At 40.2% G+C, this 13,044-nt stretch overlaps 1 protein-coding gene across 1 annotated transcript in view; it reads right to left on the bottom strand.

Annotated features, from left to right (window-relative positions):
- Positions 1–5,291, bottom strand: part of Abcc2 (ATP binding cassette subfamily C member 2) — a 60,322-nt gene extending 55,031 nt beyond the window's left edge. The window contains exons 1-2 of the mRNA XM_075974151.1: positions 5,127–5,291; positions 3,268–3,441 (exon numbers count right to left, since the gene is read on the bottom strand). Of these exons, the coding sequence (XP_075830266.1) occupies positions 3,268–3,441; positions 5,127–5,156 (204 nt within the window). The 5' untranslated portion in view covers positions 5,157–5,291. The remainder of the gene's footprint in view (positions 1–3,267; positions 3,442–5,126) is intronic.
- Positions 5,292–13,044: the final 7,753 nt, after the last annotated feature.

The following is a 13,044-nucleotide window of genomic DNA, read 5'->3' as shown; positions in this document are numbered from 1 at the left end:
GGATGGCACAGGTAAAGACGTATGAAGTCAGACTCATGAGATTTATAAAGAATGAAAAGCAGCCAGCGAGGATCCCAGGAATAAGAATTCTTAGTAACACAAGATTTGCAGGAAAAATACAGCAAAATCTCCAGGGCTAAAAATGGTGGAGCTAGAGTTTTATAAGCACATGAGCACCTAAAAGATGCAAAGATTTAGAGACTTTACAGTTAGCTTTTCTAAAAGCCTCATTTGACAACGTTCTCCTGTGGAGGGAGCTAAGAAATTTGACAGCTCTAATCATCTAATGGTTTCCAAAAGTGCATCAGGAGGTAGAGTTTAAACCTAAGTACGAAAGTAACAAGTAGAAGAAATGTTTGAGGGGGGCAAATCCAAAATAAGAAGACTGGAAACGTGAGAAGAAACAGGACAGGACAGAACTGGAAGGCTTGTCTGAACCTTAGTGTTCAGCCTGTGTGCACGTGTGTGTGTGTGTGTTCCTGTGGGGGGGGTGGATAGAAGTTCTACCAGTTATTTTTTCCTCCCCAGCCCGTGCACCCCTGGCAGATACAGATACTGTTGTGCCCAGATTATGACCCCCAGAGAGAGACCCCCAGAGAGGCCCAGACTGTAATAAGCAAGGTTTAATCAGCATAATACATCTCCATCCCTGTTGTAGTGAGGTAGAGAGGAGTTGTATCTCCTCTGTGGAGTAAGCTTTTAAAGGCATAACTATAAAGAGACTTTTCATAACTATAAAGAAGCTGCTTTGGCACAGGTGCAAGGACTTTTGCTCCCTCCCATTTTGCTAAGTCAGCTTTTTCCTTGTTCTTAGAGCAAGGCCACTGTTCCTGAGTTAGGCCATCTTTATCAGCCTGTACCAGGTGACTGGCTGGGCTGATCTAAGTGACCTTGTGCTGGGAATCTCCCGGGTAGGAGAGGGGAAGGCCACTATTTTCCTGGGAAAACATTCTGCTAGGAAATTTCTTTTTGCCCCTTTGAGAATAAGGGGTAAGGGTTCTACAATATAACTATCAAAATCATTCTAACTGGGGCCTCTACAGAACAGGACTTCAAAGTAGGAGGACGAAGAAGAAATTTTTGCTTTTGATTTGTTCATCTTTGTTTCTTAAAAAAAATAGATGATAGTATATGAATATAGATGATAGTGTGGATCTGGCCTGTATCAGAGTGATACAATTATTATTGTGTGCAACAGGAAAACACACAATTGTTTAGTGATTCACTAAATACCTAATATTCTTTGATACTGATCTTTGATTTATCAGAATTCAGACAAGGACTTTAAAACTTTCTAAAACTCAACTTCCTTTTTTTTGTTGTTGCTTATCTTTGAGAATATAATTTAAACACAACACTTCTCCCTTCCCTTCCCTCCCTCCAAACTCTCCCATATGCCCCTCCCCACCCTCCTTCAAAGCCAAGGTCTCTTTTAATCATTAATTGTTATTGCATGCATATATGTATTTGTATATATACTCATATTACTAACCATAACTTGTTGAGTCCATATAATGTTACTTGTATGCATGTAAACTGCAACTTTCTATAAAGCAATGTATCTCATTGGTATTAAAGAAGAGGAGAATATTATTCATTCATATTTAATACTTCCCCCAATGCAAGATCCTCTCTTTTTTCTTAGTGCTTTATGAATGGCGAGGCTCTCCAGCTAAATCTACCCATTACTGAGGGTATCTATTTCTACCACTTCATGAACAGACAGAACACTTAATGTAGGTTTCAACACTTTCAGGCATTATATCCCTTAGAAGCCCTTTTCTATTATGAGACAGCCATTTTTGCCAGATTTTTTTCTGTTTACTTAGATAAACTCCTCCACCCTGGAATAAACTCCATTCTCTTATCTAGTTCTTGCCTGCTGGAACTTTTGAGGACAAGTTGGGCAATGTTTTATCTTATACTTCTGTAATTAAACCCGGTGTCTTACTGGTTTAAACTTGTTTGTTTTTGCCATACCGCTGGCATTTCCACAGCTGCTGCTATCAGTTTGTTACCTACTGTTTTCTGTGTACTTCAGAGAAGATGAATCTTTAAACAAACAACCCCGGGGAGTCCGCTGGTTACGTGTTGCTCAAGCAGACTCACTAAGTCCAGATGAGATAGCACCAGCCCAATGGGCGAACAGCCAGAGTGGCATCAGCTCAGAACGTCAAAGAACAAAACAGCCCAAAGGCAGGGCGAAGAGAGACTGAGAAGAAAAGCACGCTGAAGTCTGAATGGAAATGGTCACCGAAAAAGTGAATTATGCTTCTACTGTTTGAAAGGAGGAGCCAATTCTGAAATTTTTAAGAAGTTAAATCTATGCCTGCAACTCTCGGAATAGGGAGCAAAAAACTTAAAGCATAAATTTTAAACGGTTCTCCAGAGACTGAATTCAGATGGACAGACTAGGAGTACGGGTATGGGGTAACACATTGGTTTTTCTTCTCTATAGAGATTTGCGCTTTCGAGTTAAACAGTGTTTAAACTGAGCGTGAATCCCACTTTCTTCACCGTTATGTCCCAGGATGCAATAGGCTGCAGGACAGAAGCTCACTAAGCAAACGAATCGAATTTGCCTTTCTAAAATCCTCTTTAGAAATGAGGACAGAAGAAAAAAGAGATGAAAAGCAGTGTAAGCAACAGACGGTCAGTTTTATAAGGCAGCGTCACGCATCCCAAAACCACTCCCTGGGTTCCTTCTGGGAGCTCCGCTACAGCCCACGCTCTTCCCATCTCTGCCTTGCTCTGGCTTGTCTCCACGCGCACTAGCCCCTCCTCTTCCCACCACACTGGTCACCCTGGCTGGGGAAACACGTCGGAAAAATGTAAAAACCCATTTCAGATCTAAGTTTTGGGCAAGAAGTGATGGTTAGATTGGCACAAAAGATAAAGTAATACAGTTCGTCCATATCTCGGAGCAGGTGCCAACTGAGCTACAGCCCCATTTACCACAGCAGCTTAAAGATGGCTGACCCATTGCTCACGTCGGAAACGCATAAAGGTGATGCTAATTTGACTCCTCATTTGTGCTTAGGGAACCTAATATTCACAAGAATTCAGAGTCATTCTTCTTATACAAAAACCAAAGCTACTAAGAAATATGGCCCGTGAGACATAGGCAGGATGACAGCGAGGCTCTGCTTGAAATAGTATCACCCAGCAAACTGGTGAGAGACTGGGACACAGACCCTGACCCAAAAGAGAAAGTGCCTCACCTCTGCACCAAGGAGCTAGAGTGTGAAAACAGTGGCGTTACTGTACCTGCTTAGCAATGTAGAATTTAGTTATAGATGACTTCTTCGTCCTGGATCTGCATACACTGAAAAGCTGCCAAGGGGCCAAGAGCCAAAGAAAGCCCAAGGGAATCCACACGAAAACAGTTTGTTCAAAGCAGAGTGTCAGGTCTGCATCTGGTCTGTTCAGTAATGAGTCGTTCTGGGGACCAAAGGGAAAACATTGTTGGATGCATATCCACACTTTTTAAAAGATGTCCATTCTCCCAGTGTTCTCCACAGGCTTCCAAACAACTGAATTCAGCTCCATGTCTATAGCAAGCCTTACCTTTTAACTACCTGTAATATTGTGTTTATCATTAATATAGTACATTGCATTCAAACAAATTTATCATTTAATGATATTTGGGGCTTTCCTGGCAATCCCACCTCTAAAAACTTACCTTCATGCGATTTTAAGTGACTTTCTACATAGACTAGTCTGTGTAAAACTCATTAAACTATTTATCAAATTATAGGAAGAAGAAGCCTATTCAAAGCTCTATCCAAAGGGGAGACTAGTTCCTCAGGGGTAAGAACATGTAACTAGATGGTAGGTAATGTACCATGCAGGTACCAGACAGAGTATTTAGTCATATTATGGCTGAGAAGGCTTATATCAAATCCCAGGGGACCTAGTATATTTCAGTACAGGAATGACAATGAACTCTTGGATACTTTGCATGTAATAAAGAGTCTTTGGGGATGCGTTCGTAGGGAGGTATCAGCTCCTGTATTGGAATCAGGAGAAGGTAGATTTTTCTTTTCTCCATCAATTCTTTCAAATGATTTTGCAGATCGGTTGATACTGATGCTTTAAAGGGGGAAGTTAAAGTGCCTGTCAAGATGGTTTGCTGAATAATTCTCAGAGGGGGTTCTCAAGAGATGGTTTGCTACCTTCTAATAGACTTCATGTCCTGGCCATGGAAGTCTGGTGGCTTGAGTTCTTCCTAATGGATTAAGGGGCTGTCTCATCACGATGGAAGGTCACCAAACTTTAGAATTCAGAAAACTCACCTAGCATATTTGAGTGTGATGTTAAGAGTGTGCAGGCAACACTCCGGGTCTCACTCTCCATCGTCTAAGCCATTTGGTAATGTGCCTGTCTTGAAAATCCCAGCTCTCCACGACTCTCCAAGTGCAGCTATTCTTGTTTAACCCCCTCCCCAAACACCTGAACATTTCTCCAGTGCATCTGCTTTCTCTAAAGACAGCGGTACCCAATTCTAACAGCTAGGAGATGCTCTCAGCCCAGGTATGCTGACACACCACAAGCACACCTTTAAGCCTAGCACTTCAGAGACAGGTGCATCTCTGTGAGTTTAAGACCAACCTGGTCTATATAGAGCGTTCCAGGCCAGCTGGTACTATAGAGACCTTGTCTCAAAAAGGCAAATAAAGGTTATTTCAGTGCTCATAATGCACAAATTTATAATTCTGGCCTCAACTCATAATCCACACCCTCTAGATCACACTATTATCAGCTCAACATCGAAACATCCCCAAAAGGCTCAGAAATGCTTCTCCTTTTCCTCCTGCCCTACAATTGTAATTAACAATTCCATTCCTAGCACAGAAGAAACTGCATTTTCCTCCATTTCTCTGATAGAAGGTGCTTCTGCAGCTACTCAGTCTACGAAAATCATCTGCAAACAATAAACAGCTTAAGAATGAACTGTAATATCTTTCCTAGATGGTGCGATCAGGTGGAGAAATTAAGAATTATTTTTCTTCAACAAACTAAACTTTACACTTCTAAATACACTTCTAAATTTACTGGTTCATACTGAGGGCCATGTTTGCCCGAATTGGAGAAGAGAAAACAAAAGAATAAACGTGATTTCTCACCCAAAAAGTAGAGTTGCAGAACTCCTCCATTCTGGTTTCCAGAGCACCTCTGTGATGAAGCCTTTCCTACGCTTGTGCTCCTGCTTCTTTACCCGTTTCCTCGAGGAAGGCCGATGACAAGGGGCGATGTGCTCTTCCCATTCTCAGGCCTCAGCTAAAGGCAGGGCGACCGACCTTTCATCCTAACCACTTAATAGTTAACTTTGCTGAAAGTATGCTGATGTCATCCCAGTGGATAAACATGTGGCAGGGATCTCCAGGTACAGGGAGGCGTACGGGCTCCCCAAAGGCCCTGTGGTGTGGCCGTATACAGAAGGAACACATCGAAGATGTCAGTACAGCTGGAAGGCAGGAGCCCGGGAAGCTTTTCTTCTCCTGAGTTTAGTTACCTACCCAAGGTCAACAGAGGGACAGGCATCCCTACGCGTGGAGTTTCGCTCCTCTTTGAGCTCTGTTAAAGAGTTCACAGAAATGTTAAATATGTATTCCTCTGAATTTTCAATTAAGAACATATAGTAAAAATAAAACATGGTTTAAAATAATATAAACTTTATTTGAAAAGGTCAAGTTATATAAAAAGAGCAAAAAGCATTGTGCAGCAAATATAATTTAGGCAATAAAATGTTAATCTTAGCTGGTAGGACTGTATGTAGTTTTTCTTTTCTATTTGTATAATAACACTTAAAAGTACATACCAAAATTTATCATCTTTACCGGTTCTAAGTATATAATTCAACAGTGCTAAGTGGACTTACACTGTTAACCAATTTCTAGAACTTCCTGCCTTGCAGAACTGAATTCTATGCCAACCCTGTATTGTCCTCTTTCTCCATGTAAAGCACACGTTGTTTTGATGATAATATAAACAAGTTAACCTTAATATATCTTGGTTTTTGTTTTGTTTTGGGGACAGGGTCTCACTGTGTAGCCTTGACTGACCTGGAATTCACTTTGTAGGTCAGCCTAGCCTGGAACTCAGAGACCTTCCTGCCTCTGCCTCCTGAGCCCACCACACCTAGCTCATATTCTTGTTTACTGAAATAAGATGTTATAAATGAGTTCTGCTATTCAGCTGCAGACCATGCTTGCATGTCTGTTGATAACAAACATAGTTCTACGTAATCCTCTAAATTATGGCGTTTATCATGTCAGTAAGTATGTCTTGATATTCTTGATTTAGGATGTTCTGTAAAAAAAAAAATCTTTGTACATAGTTTACAAAACAAAATGTCTAAATTTTTATAAGTTTTTCAGCATATATCTCGTTTTCATTTTCTTCTAGCAAAATACAACACAAAAATGGAATTTTTTTTTTCTCGAAACTGAGGGCTTTGCTATTGTCCTGAGTCAAAAACAACAGTGGTACTGACCAGAAGCAGCAGCTAAATTCAGCAAGGACCCAGCGGGTATCCAGAGATGGTCCCACTGCAGCAAGAACAACGGCTGCCACTCTTCAGAAGGTGCTAATTTCTAAAGGAATGGATGGCATTTGGTTAAAAAAGCTGAGTATGCCAAGAAATACCTGATGGGTGGTGATAAATTTTGGTCATGGAATTTTTACAATTCTTCCAATAATGAGAAGAATTGGCATTCCCCTTTGCTGAGCGTCTGGGTGGCGGAAGTGATGCTGGGTGAGTCATGAAGCCCCAGCCCCGGAGCTCGTGAGCCTCTCTCACTTGCACTTCACTTCGTGAAATGTTAAACTACAACAAGGACGGAAATACCAAAAGATTAGATGCCACGCAGAAAAGAGATCAGATAGAGAGATTAGGTAATTAATTCATCTTGACTGCTCTGACTGGAGTCCAACACTGGTTGACTCCCAGGACCATCCGCCTCTCAGCTGGACACTGACTCAAGGGTAATTCCAGAAGAGAGAATCGGAAGAATCACCCGGTCAGAGCACAGAATTATGAGAGTGAATTGTTGTAAGCCACTAATTAAGCTGACTTTTCACACTGATATTTAAATAATGCTGGTCATTGACCCTGTAGATCATTTAAATGCCCAGCAGGCATATATGATGAGTTCAGCAAGGAATTTGACAAAATATATCATGATTTCTGAACAGTTTAAGATTAGACGACATGGATCTTTAGTTGAACAATTATATATTCAAAGGCGTGAACAATGAAGTAACAGGTATCCTGCGAGGCTCTAATAAAAGCTCTCCTCATCTTCGTCATTTTAAGCTTTTTATTAATCAGTATTATTGTTTGTGAGAGAGATGCATTGTGCATATGTGAGCTGTGTGTTGTGTGTGAGAAGTGTCGGCAGTGTAAACCACTGCACACATACAGCAGAGGTCAGGGGACTTTGAGGAGTCTGTTCTCTCCTTGTGAGTTCTGAGGCTTGAACTCGGGTCGTCAGGCTTGTGTGCCGCTTTTCCCCTCGGAGCCATCTTACCAGCCCACCTTCATTTTTTTCGAATGGCTGGCAGGAATTAAGAAAACTTGCATTTAATGGATATCTATAACATGCCAGCACCATTACAATGCTTTTTTCTATGATTTTTGGACAGTCCTGCCTCAGCCTGCTGAGCGCTGAAATGACAGGTATGCTCCATACGTCTGGCCATTACAGACTTCATAAACAATAAATGCATCTTTATATGAGGCACCCCTTTTTGTTTCATTTATTTCTTTCAACAATCCTATAAGGGAGATATTTTTATTCTTGTTTTATCAATTAGGAATCTGAGATTCAGAAAGCCTAAGAGAATTATTCTACATCCAACAAGTTACAAAGAATAATGTTTCATATCTATATACAGAAATACCAACCAGTCTTCCACTCTCAAATGAGATAGGAGACCCAAGAAAGGATATCTAATTTAGGGACAAGGTTCACCTAGAAAATCTGTAAGGCTTTGAGATTCAGTGAATACAAAATTCACACAAAAGACAAAAATAGTGCTACAATTCCCTTTTCCTAAAGACAAACAATAGGATTTCTTTAAATTACAAACTGTCCTAGGACCTTGAAGGTGTGATCTAAGTCCGACACATGCAGAATTTTAGGAACGCTCCAATTCTATCAAGTAAGGCTTTTTACTTACTTAATGAATTTTCTCCTTTTAAGGGCTCCTCATATTTAAAGGTTGCACTACAAAGGGCTGCAAGACATAGGAAAGGGGTCAGAAAGTTAGTCTTATGTTAGAGGATTTCTCTTCGTTTCTTTTCTTCTTCAGTTGTAGAAATGTAACCTAGGACTTTATTCAGGACAAGCAAGAGCTCTCTACCATCCAGCCACCAAATCTCTTTTATGTGTCTCCATAAAAGCCTTTGCACAGCCCAGGGTGTGCACGTAAAAAGAGCCTTTACCGCATGATACTGCAGTCAGCACAGCAATGCATACAGCAATAGTGATCTCGGCAGGCTCTGTGTCCACTGACAGAGCGATCCTAGTTTGTGTGACTTTGCAGAATGAAATTTCATCATGACACATCCTTGTTTGCTGATGCACCACTATAACTAATCATGCAGACATAACTAAGTGACAGATAGTGTTAATCAGAATGACTCAGGAGAAAAATGTACTATATTATTGGTACGTAGCAATCAAAGTCTGACTAATAAGTTATTAATTGAATAAGTTAGTAAAGAACTTTTTAAAAATTTACAGAAGTTCAGTGACAAAGATAATGTAAGAATGGTGCACCTTGGTTAATGATTAGAGACGTGTCTAAGGAAGGTTATCTTTCCTGTGTAATGCTCAAACACCCTGAGTAAAGAGGCAACAATAAAAAGATTGCTTTTACTGTCATAATTTAAAATTTAGCATAGTAATCTTTTACCTAGACAAAAATTAAAAAAATTTTACCATGAAAAAATTTTGACTATGAAATAGCAAAATAATTTCTCCCATAAAAGGTAATACTTTCATACTGCTAAAATGACAGCGATTTTTTGTTATTGTTTGTTGTAGAATATCCAGGAACCAAGGGCTAGGGTGTCGTTCAGTGGTAGAGCACTTACCTATGTGCAAAGCCCTGAGTTTTTTTTAAACATTTTTTAAAATTTTTATTTATTAAGTATATAGTGTTCTGTCTGCATATATACCTACTCGCCAGAAGGGGGCACTAGATCTCATTACAGATGGTTGTGAGCCACCATGTGGTTGCTGGGAATTGAACTCAGGACCTCAGGAAGAGCAGTCAGTGCTCTTAACCTCTGAGCCATCTCTCCAGCCCCAAAGCCCTGAGTTTTAAGTATAGCACTTAAAATAACAAACACCTCCAAGGATCAAAGAAAGATATACAGGTAATAATTTAGCATCATTTTAGTATTTTTACTGTGAAATTATTTTCCTTTCAATTACTAAAACCTAGAAAATAGTGAAATTCTTCCTGAGGGATAAATTGCAGAGAACGTATTTAAATAACAAATAAAAGCTGGGCAGTGGCACTCGGGAGGCAGAGGCAGGCGGATCTCTGTGAGTTTGAGACCAGCCTGGTCTACAGAGCTAGTTCCAGAACAGGCTCCAAAGCCACAGAGAAACCCTGTCTCGAAAAACCAAAAAAATAAAAAGTAAATAAAATAAAAATAAATAACAAACTCACTAAATTATACTTAAAGCCTGCCCCCAAAATAGGGTAATTACTATAAGAAAGTTTATGTGGTCTTTAAGTTCATACTTTTAAAAATCATAAAAGTTGCAAGTGGGCCAAAGTGCTGACAACCTGAGTCCACTCCCTGGAGCCCACATAACAGGGGAAGATGAAAACCAACTCCACAAAGCTGCCTTCCACTCTGCAGAGCCATGCCCTGGCACACTGGTATGTGCACACACACACAAAATGAAAACAATAAAAATTATAAAAGTTATCGATGGCACAAAATCATATACCTAGTGGATTCAAAGAATACACCTTTGTTTAGAGGTTGTGCATTTTGGGAGGAGGGGTTGTTGTTTGTTTGAGACAGGGTCTTACTGTGTAACCCCAGCTAGCTGGAACTTTCAATCTTCAAACTTTAGGCTCCTGTAAGTGCTGAGAACATAAGCAGCTTTTAACCTTTGACACACTAGACAGAATGGAATGTCCTATACAGTGTTCTTTGGAGAAAGCAAGACATCAACATATGAAAGATTTCTTAGATCTTGACTTCATACATCCCACAAAATATAGTCGTGACAAATTATAACACAACAGAAGCAAACAGACTAGATTCAGAAGATAAGCTGTAGAAGGGAAGATACCCTCTGGGTTCTGAAAAACAGAAGGTAATATAGGGGAAAACACGGTTTATCCTTTTTCAAAAGGAAATTTCTAAGTCAAATACTGCTAAGAAGTACCAGATGGAAATTTTATCTGGCATAATTAACACACCCACAGAGGGTGGGTTATGGAGAAACATATAACTGCACGAGCATTAAGTGCAAGTAAATTGTATAATTATTCTTGAGAAAAGATCTCACTATATTGCCAAGACTGACTTCAAATTCCTGGGTTCAAGCAACCCGTGTGCCTTTTCCCCAAGTATATGGGAATACAAGCACGAGTCATTGCCTAGCAGGAAATTAATATCCATTGCTTTCAGAACTTGACAACTGGAGGAAGTGACAGGATTTGAAGAGGGTAGAACTTTCGCTCCCCAAGTCATCATCAGTGTGACCTGGTGAGCAAAATACTTGTTAGACAAAGAAGATAAATCCCAGCAAAAAGCACTGCCTGGATATATGAATCCTATCAACACTATCAAATGCACCCCCCACACCCAGACAGGGTTTCTCTGGAGCTTTGGAGCCTGTCCTGGAACTTGCTCTCTAGACCAGGCTGGCCTTGAATTCACAGATCTGCCTGCCTCTGCGTCCCAGGTGCTGGGATTAAAGGCGTGCGCCATCACCGCCCGGCATGAAATAATATTCTTACAGCTGACGACTAGACTTACTATAGACAGTAATGTGAATTGACAACATGAAAATGGCCAAATTGGTGCGCTCAGTGAAGTTTGCTAGACAAGTCTTTGTGAGCCTACTGCCAAGTCTACAAAACACGTGTGTTTATATATGCCCCCACACATGAAGACATCTGCAAGTACTTTGTTAGCAGTTTGCTTTTATTTGCTTGAAGCCACCTTTGGCGGTCTATCACCAGTAATTTTAAGGAGTTTGAACTAAGAGGCCCACATTTTGTTTAAATGATACCTTAAAAACCTAAACTTGAATTTTAAAATCTTTTACTATGGAGGCTGCTTCTACAGAGTGAGCAGCAGGTACAGTGGGGGCATATATATTCGGGCTAAAAATGCTGTTCTTAAAATCGTGACTTTGACCTGAGAGACAACTGTGTTATATCACCATTGACTTAAGAGATTTTGTTTCCCTGTGGCCTCTAGAGACAGGAAGGACTACCTCCTCAGCATCTTGTGATTAGACTCTCAGGTATGAGTTACAAAATCGGCAACCTTGATGACGTATGGAACAGAGTCCTATCTTCACAGAAACAACAGACTTCTGAGCAATCTCGGGTATAGAGTGCATTCTCTGAGAAACAGGCTTAAACTCAGAGTGGCTTCAATGAACTCCAACGAACTTCTGAGGCCTTTGAACTCAGTCAAACCAAGAGACTTACCTTACTGCTAAGATTGCATTTCCCAAAGATAAGCTATATCTCTTGCAAATTATTGACATACTACATAGCTTTAGTTTTCCCAACCCTTAGCAACAGCTGGATTGGGAGTGGATTGTTTCTTCGGATAATTTAGGGCTCCTTGCAAAGGTTATGACTAAACCAAAGTGGCTTGAATATTTGTTTTACGTAACTAATTAAATAACTAAACCCTGAGAAATTACAGCTCACCGAATTCCAGTGGCTCTATTTCATACCCCGCTCTGATTTTGAGCTTTATTCTTTTTTAAAAAAAAATATATTTTGTATATATGAACGTTCTACTTGCATGTTTGCCCGGGTGACAGAAGAGGGCATCGGATCCCATTATAGATGAGCTACCATGTGATGGCTAGGAACTGAACTCAAGGCCTCTGGAAGAGTAGCCAGTGCTCTTAAACTGCTGAGCCATCTCTCCAGCCCCCAGCTTTATTCTTATATATGTGTGAGATGACTGCCATCTTCAGGACTCATCTCTAGATATAACATATACTAAGAGAAAGAAACACTTTCAGAAGGGCTTCCAGAAGTAGAAGCAAACTTTCTGGCATCTCAAATGATACAAGTTCCTCCTTGATAAGGCCCATCCTGAATCTATGGCTGAAGATGGCCTTCTCTAAGGCACTGATGCTTCATGAAAGGATTGAGAGTTTTGTTCTAGTACAGACTCAAGATAACACAGGAATGAACTTTATTTACTTTCATATCAGAAAGCAATTTAAAATGGTTTTAAAAATGCATAAAATATGACAAAAATACAAATGAAAATGATAGAAAAGATTTAAGCAAGGGACAAGCCATCTGTGCAAAATTCACTCGCTTCATCTACATAAATGCTGCAAATTTGACTGCTGTTCTCATCAGCCAATGAAGCGAGGGCAACTTAGTAATTCAGTCAAGCTTTGTTTGGTTCCAAGTCACAGAGATCCATATCAAACTGGAGTTATTTTAAGTTCTCAATCTAATAGAAAAGTTGATGAAAGGATCTAGCTTTAGCTAGGTAGAGGATAGGACAATGTGAACAATGCCTTCACAACTTGTTTCTTCCAGTTTTACTCTCTGCGCTTTCTTATTAATTTATGACTATGAGACAAGAAAAAAAAGCCACAACTGATGAGCTTTTAGAGGAAACTTAATTACAGCTGTTCAGCTCACATGACATGGCACCAGACTGTTTATACCCTTAGACCACTACTATGCCAGGCAGGCCTTAACTAGAGAGGTTTCTCTTTGCAGTGAACTGCACTAATGCAGACTCAGGGCTGCTCAAGGCACTGGGCATTAAGTGATGGCTGAGAACTCAGTCCT

This window comes from Microtus pennsylvanicus, chromosome 5 (genome assembly GCF_037038515.1).
Source record: "Microtus pennsylvanicus isolate mMicPen1 chromosome 5, mMicPen1.hap1, whole genome shotgun sequence".
NCBI lineage: Eukaryota > Metazoa > Chordata > Mammalia > Rodentia > Cricetidae > Microtus > Microtus pennsylvanicus.
This window is presented reverse-complemented; position numbering and strand designations above follow the sequence as displayed.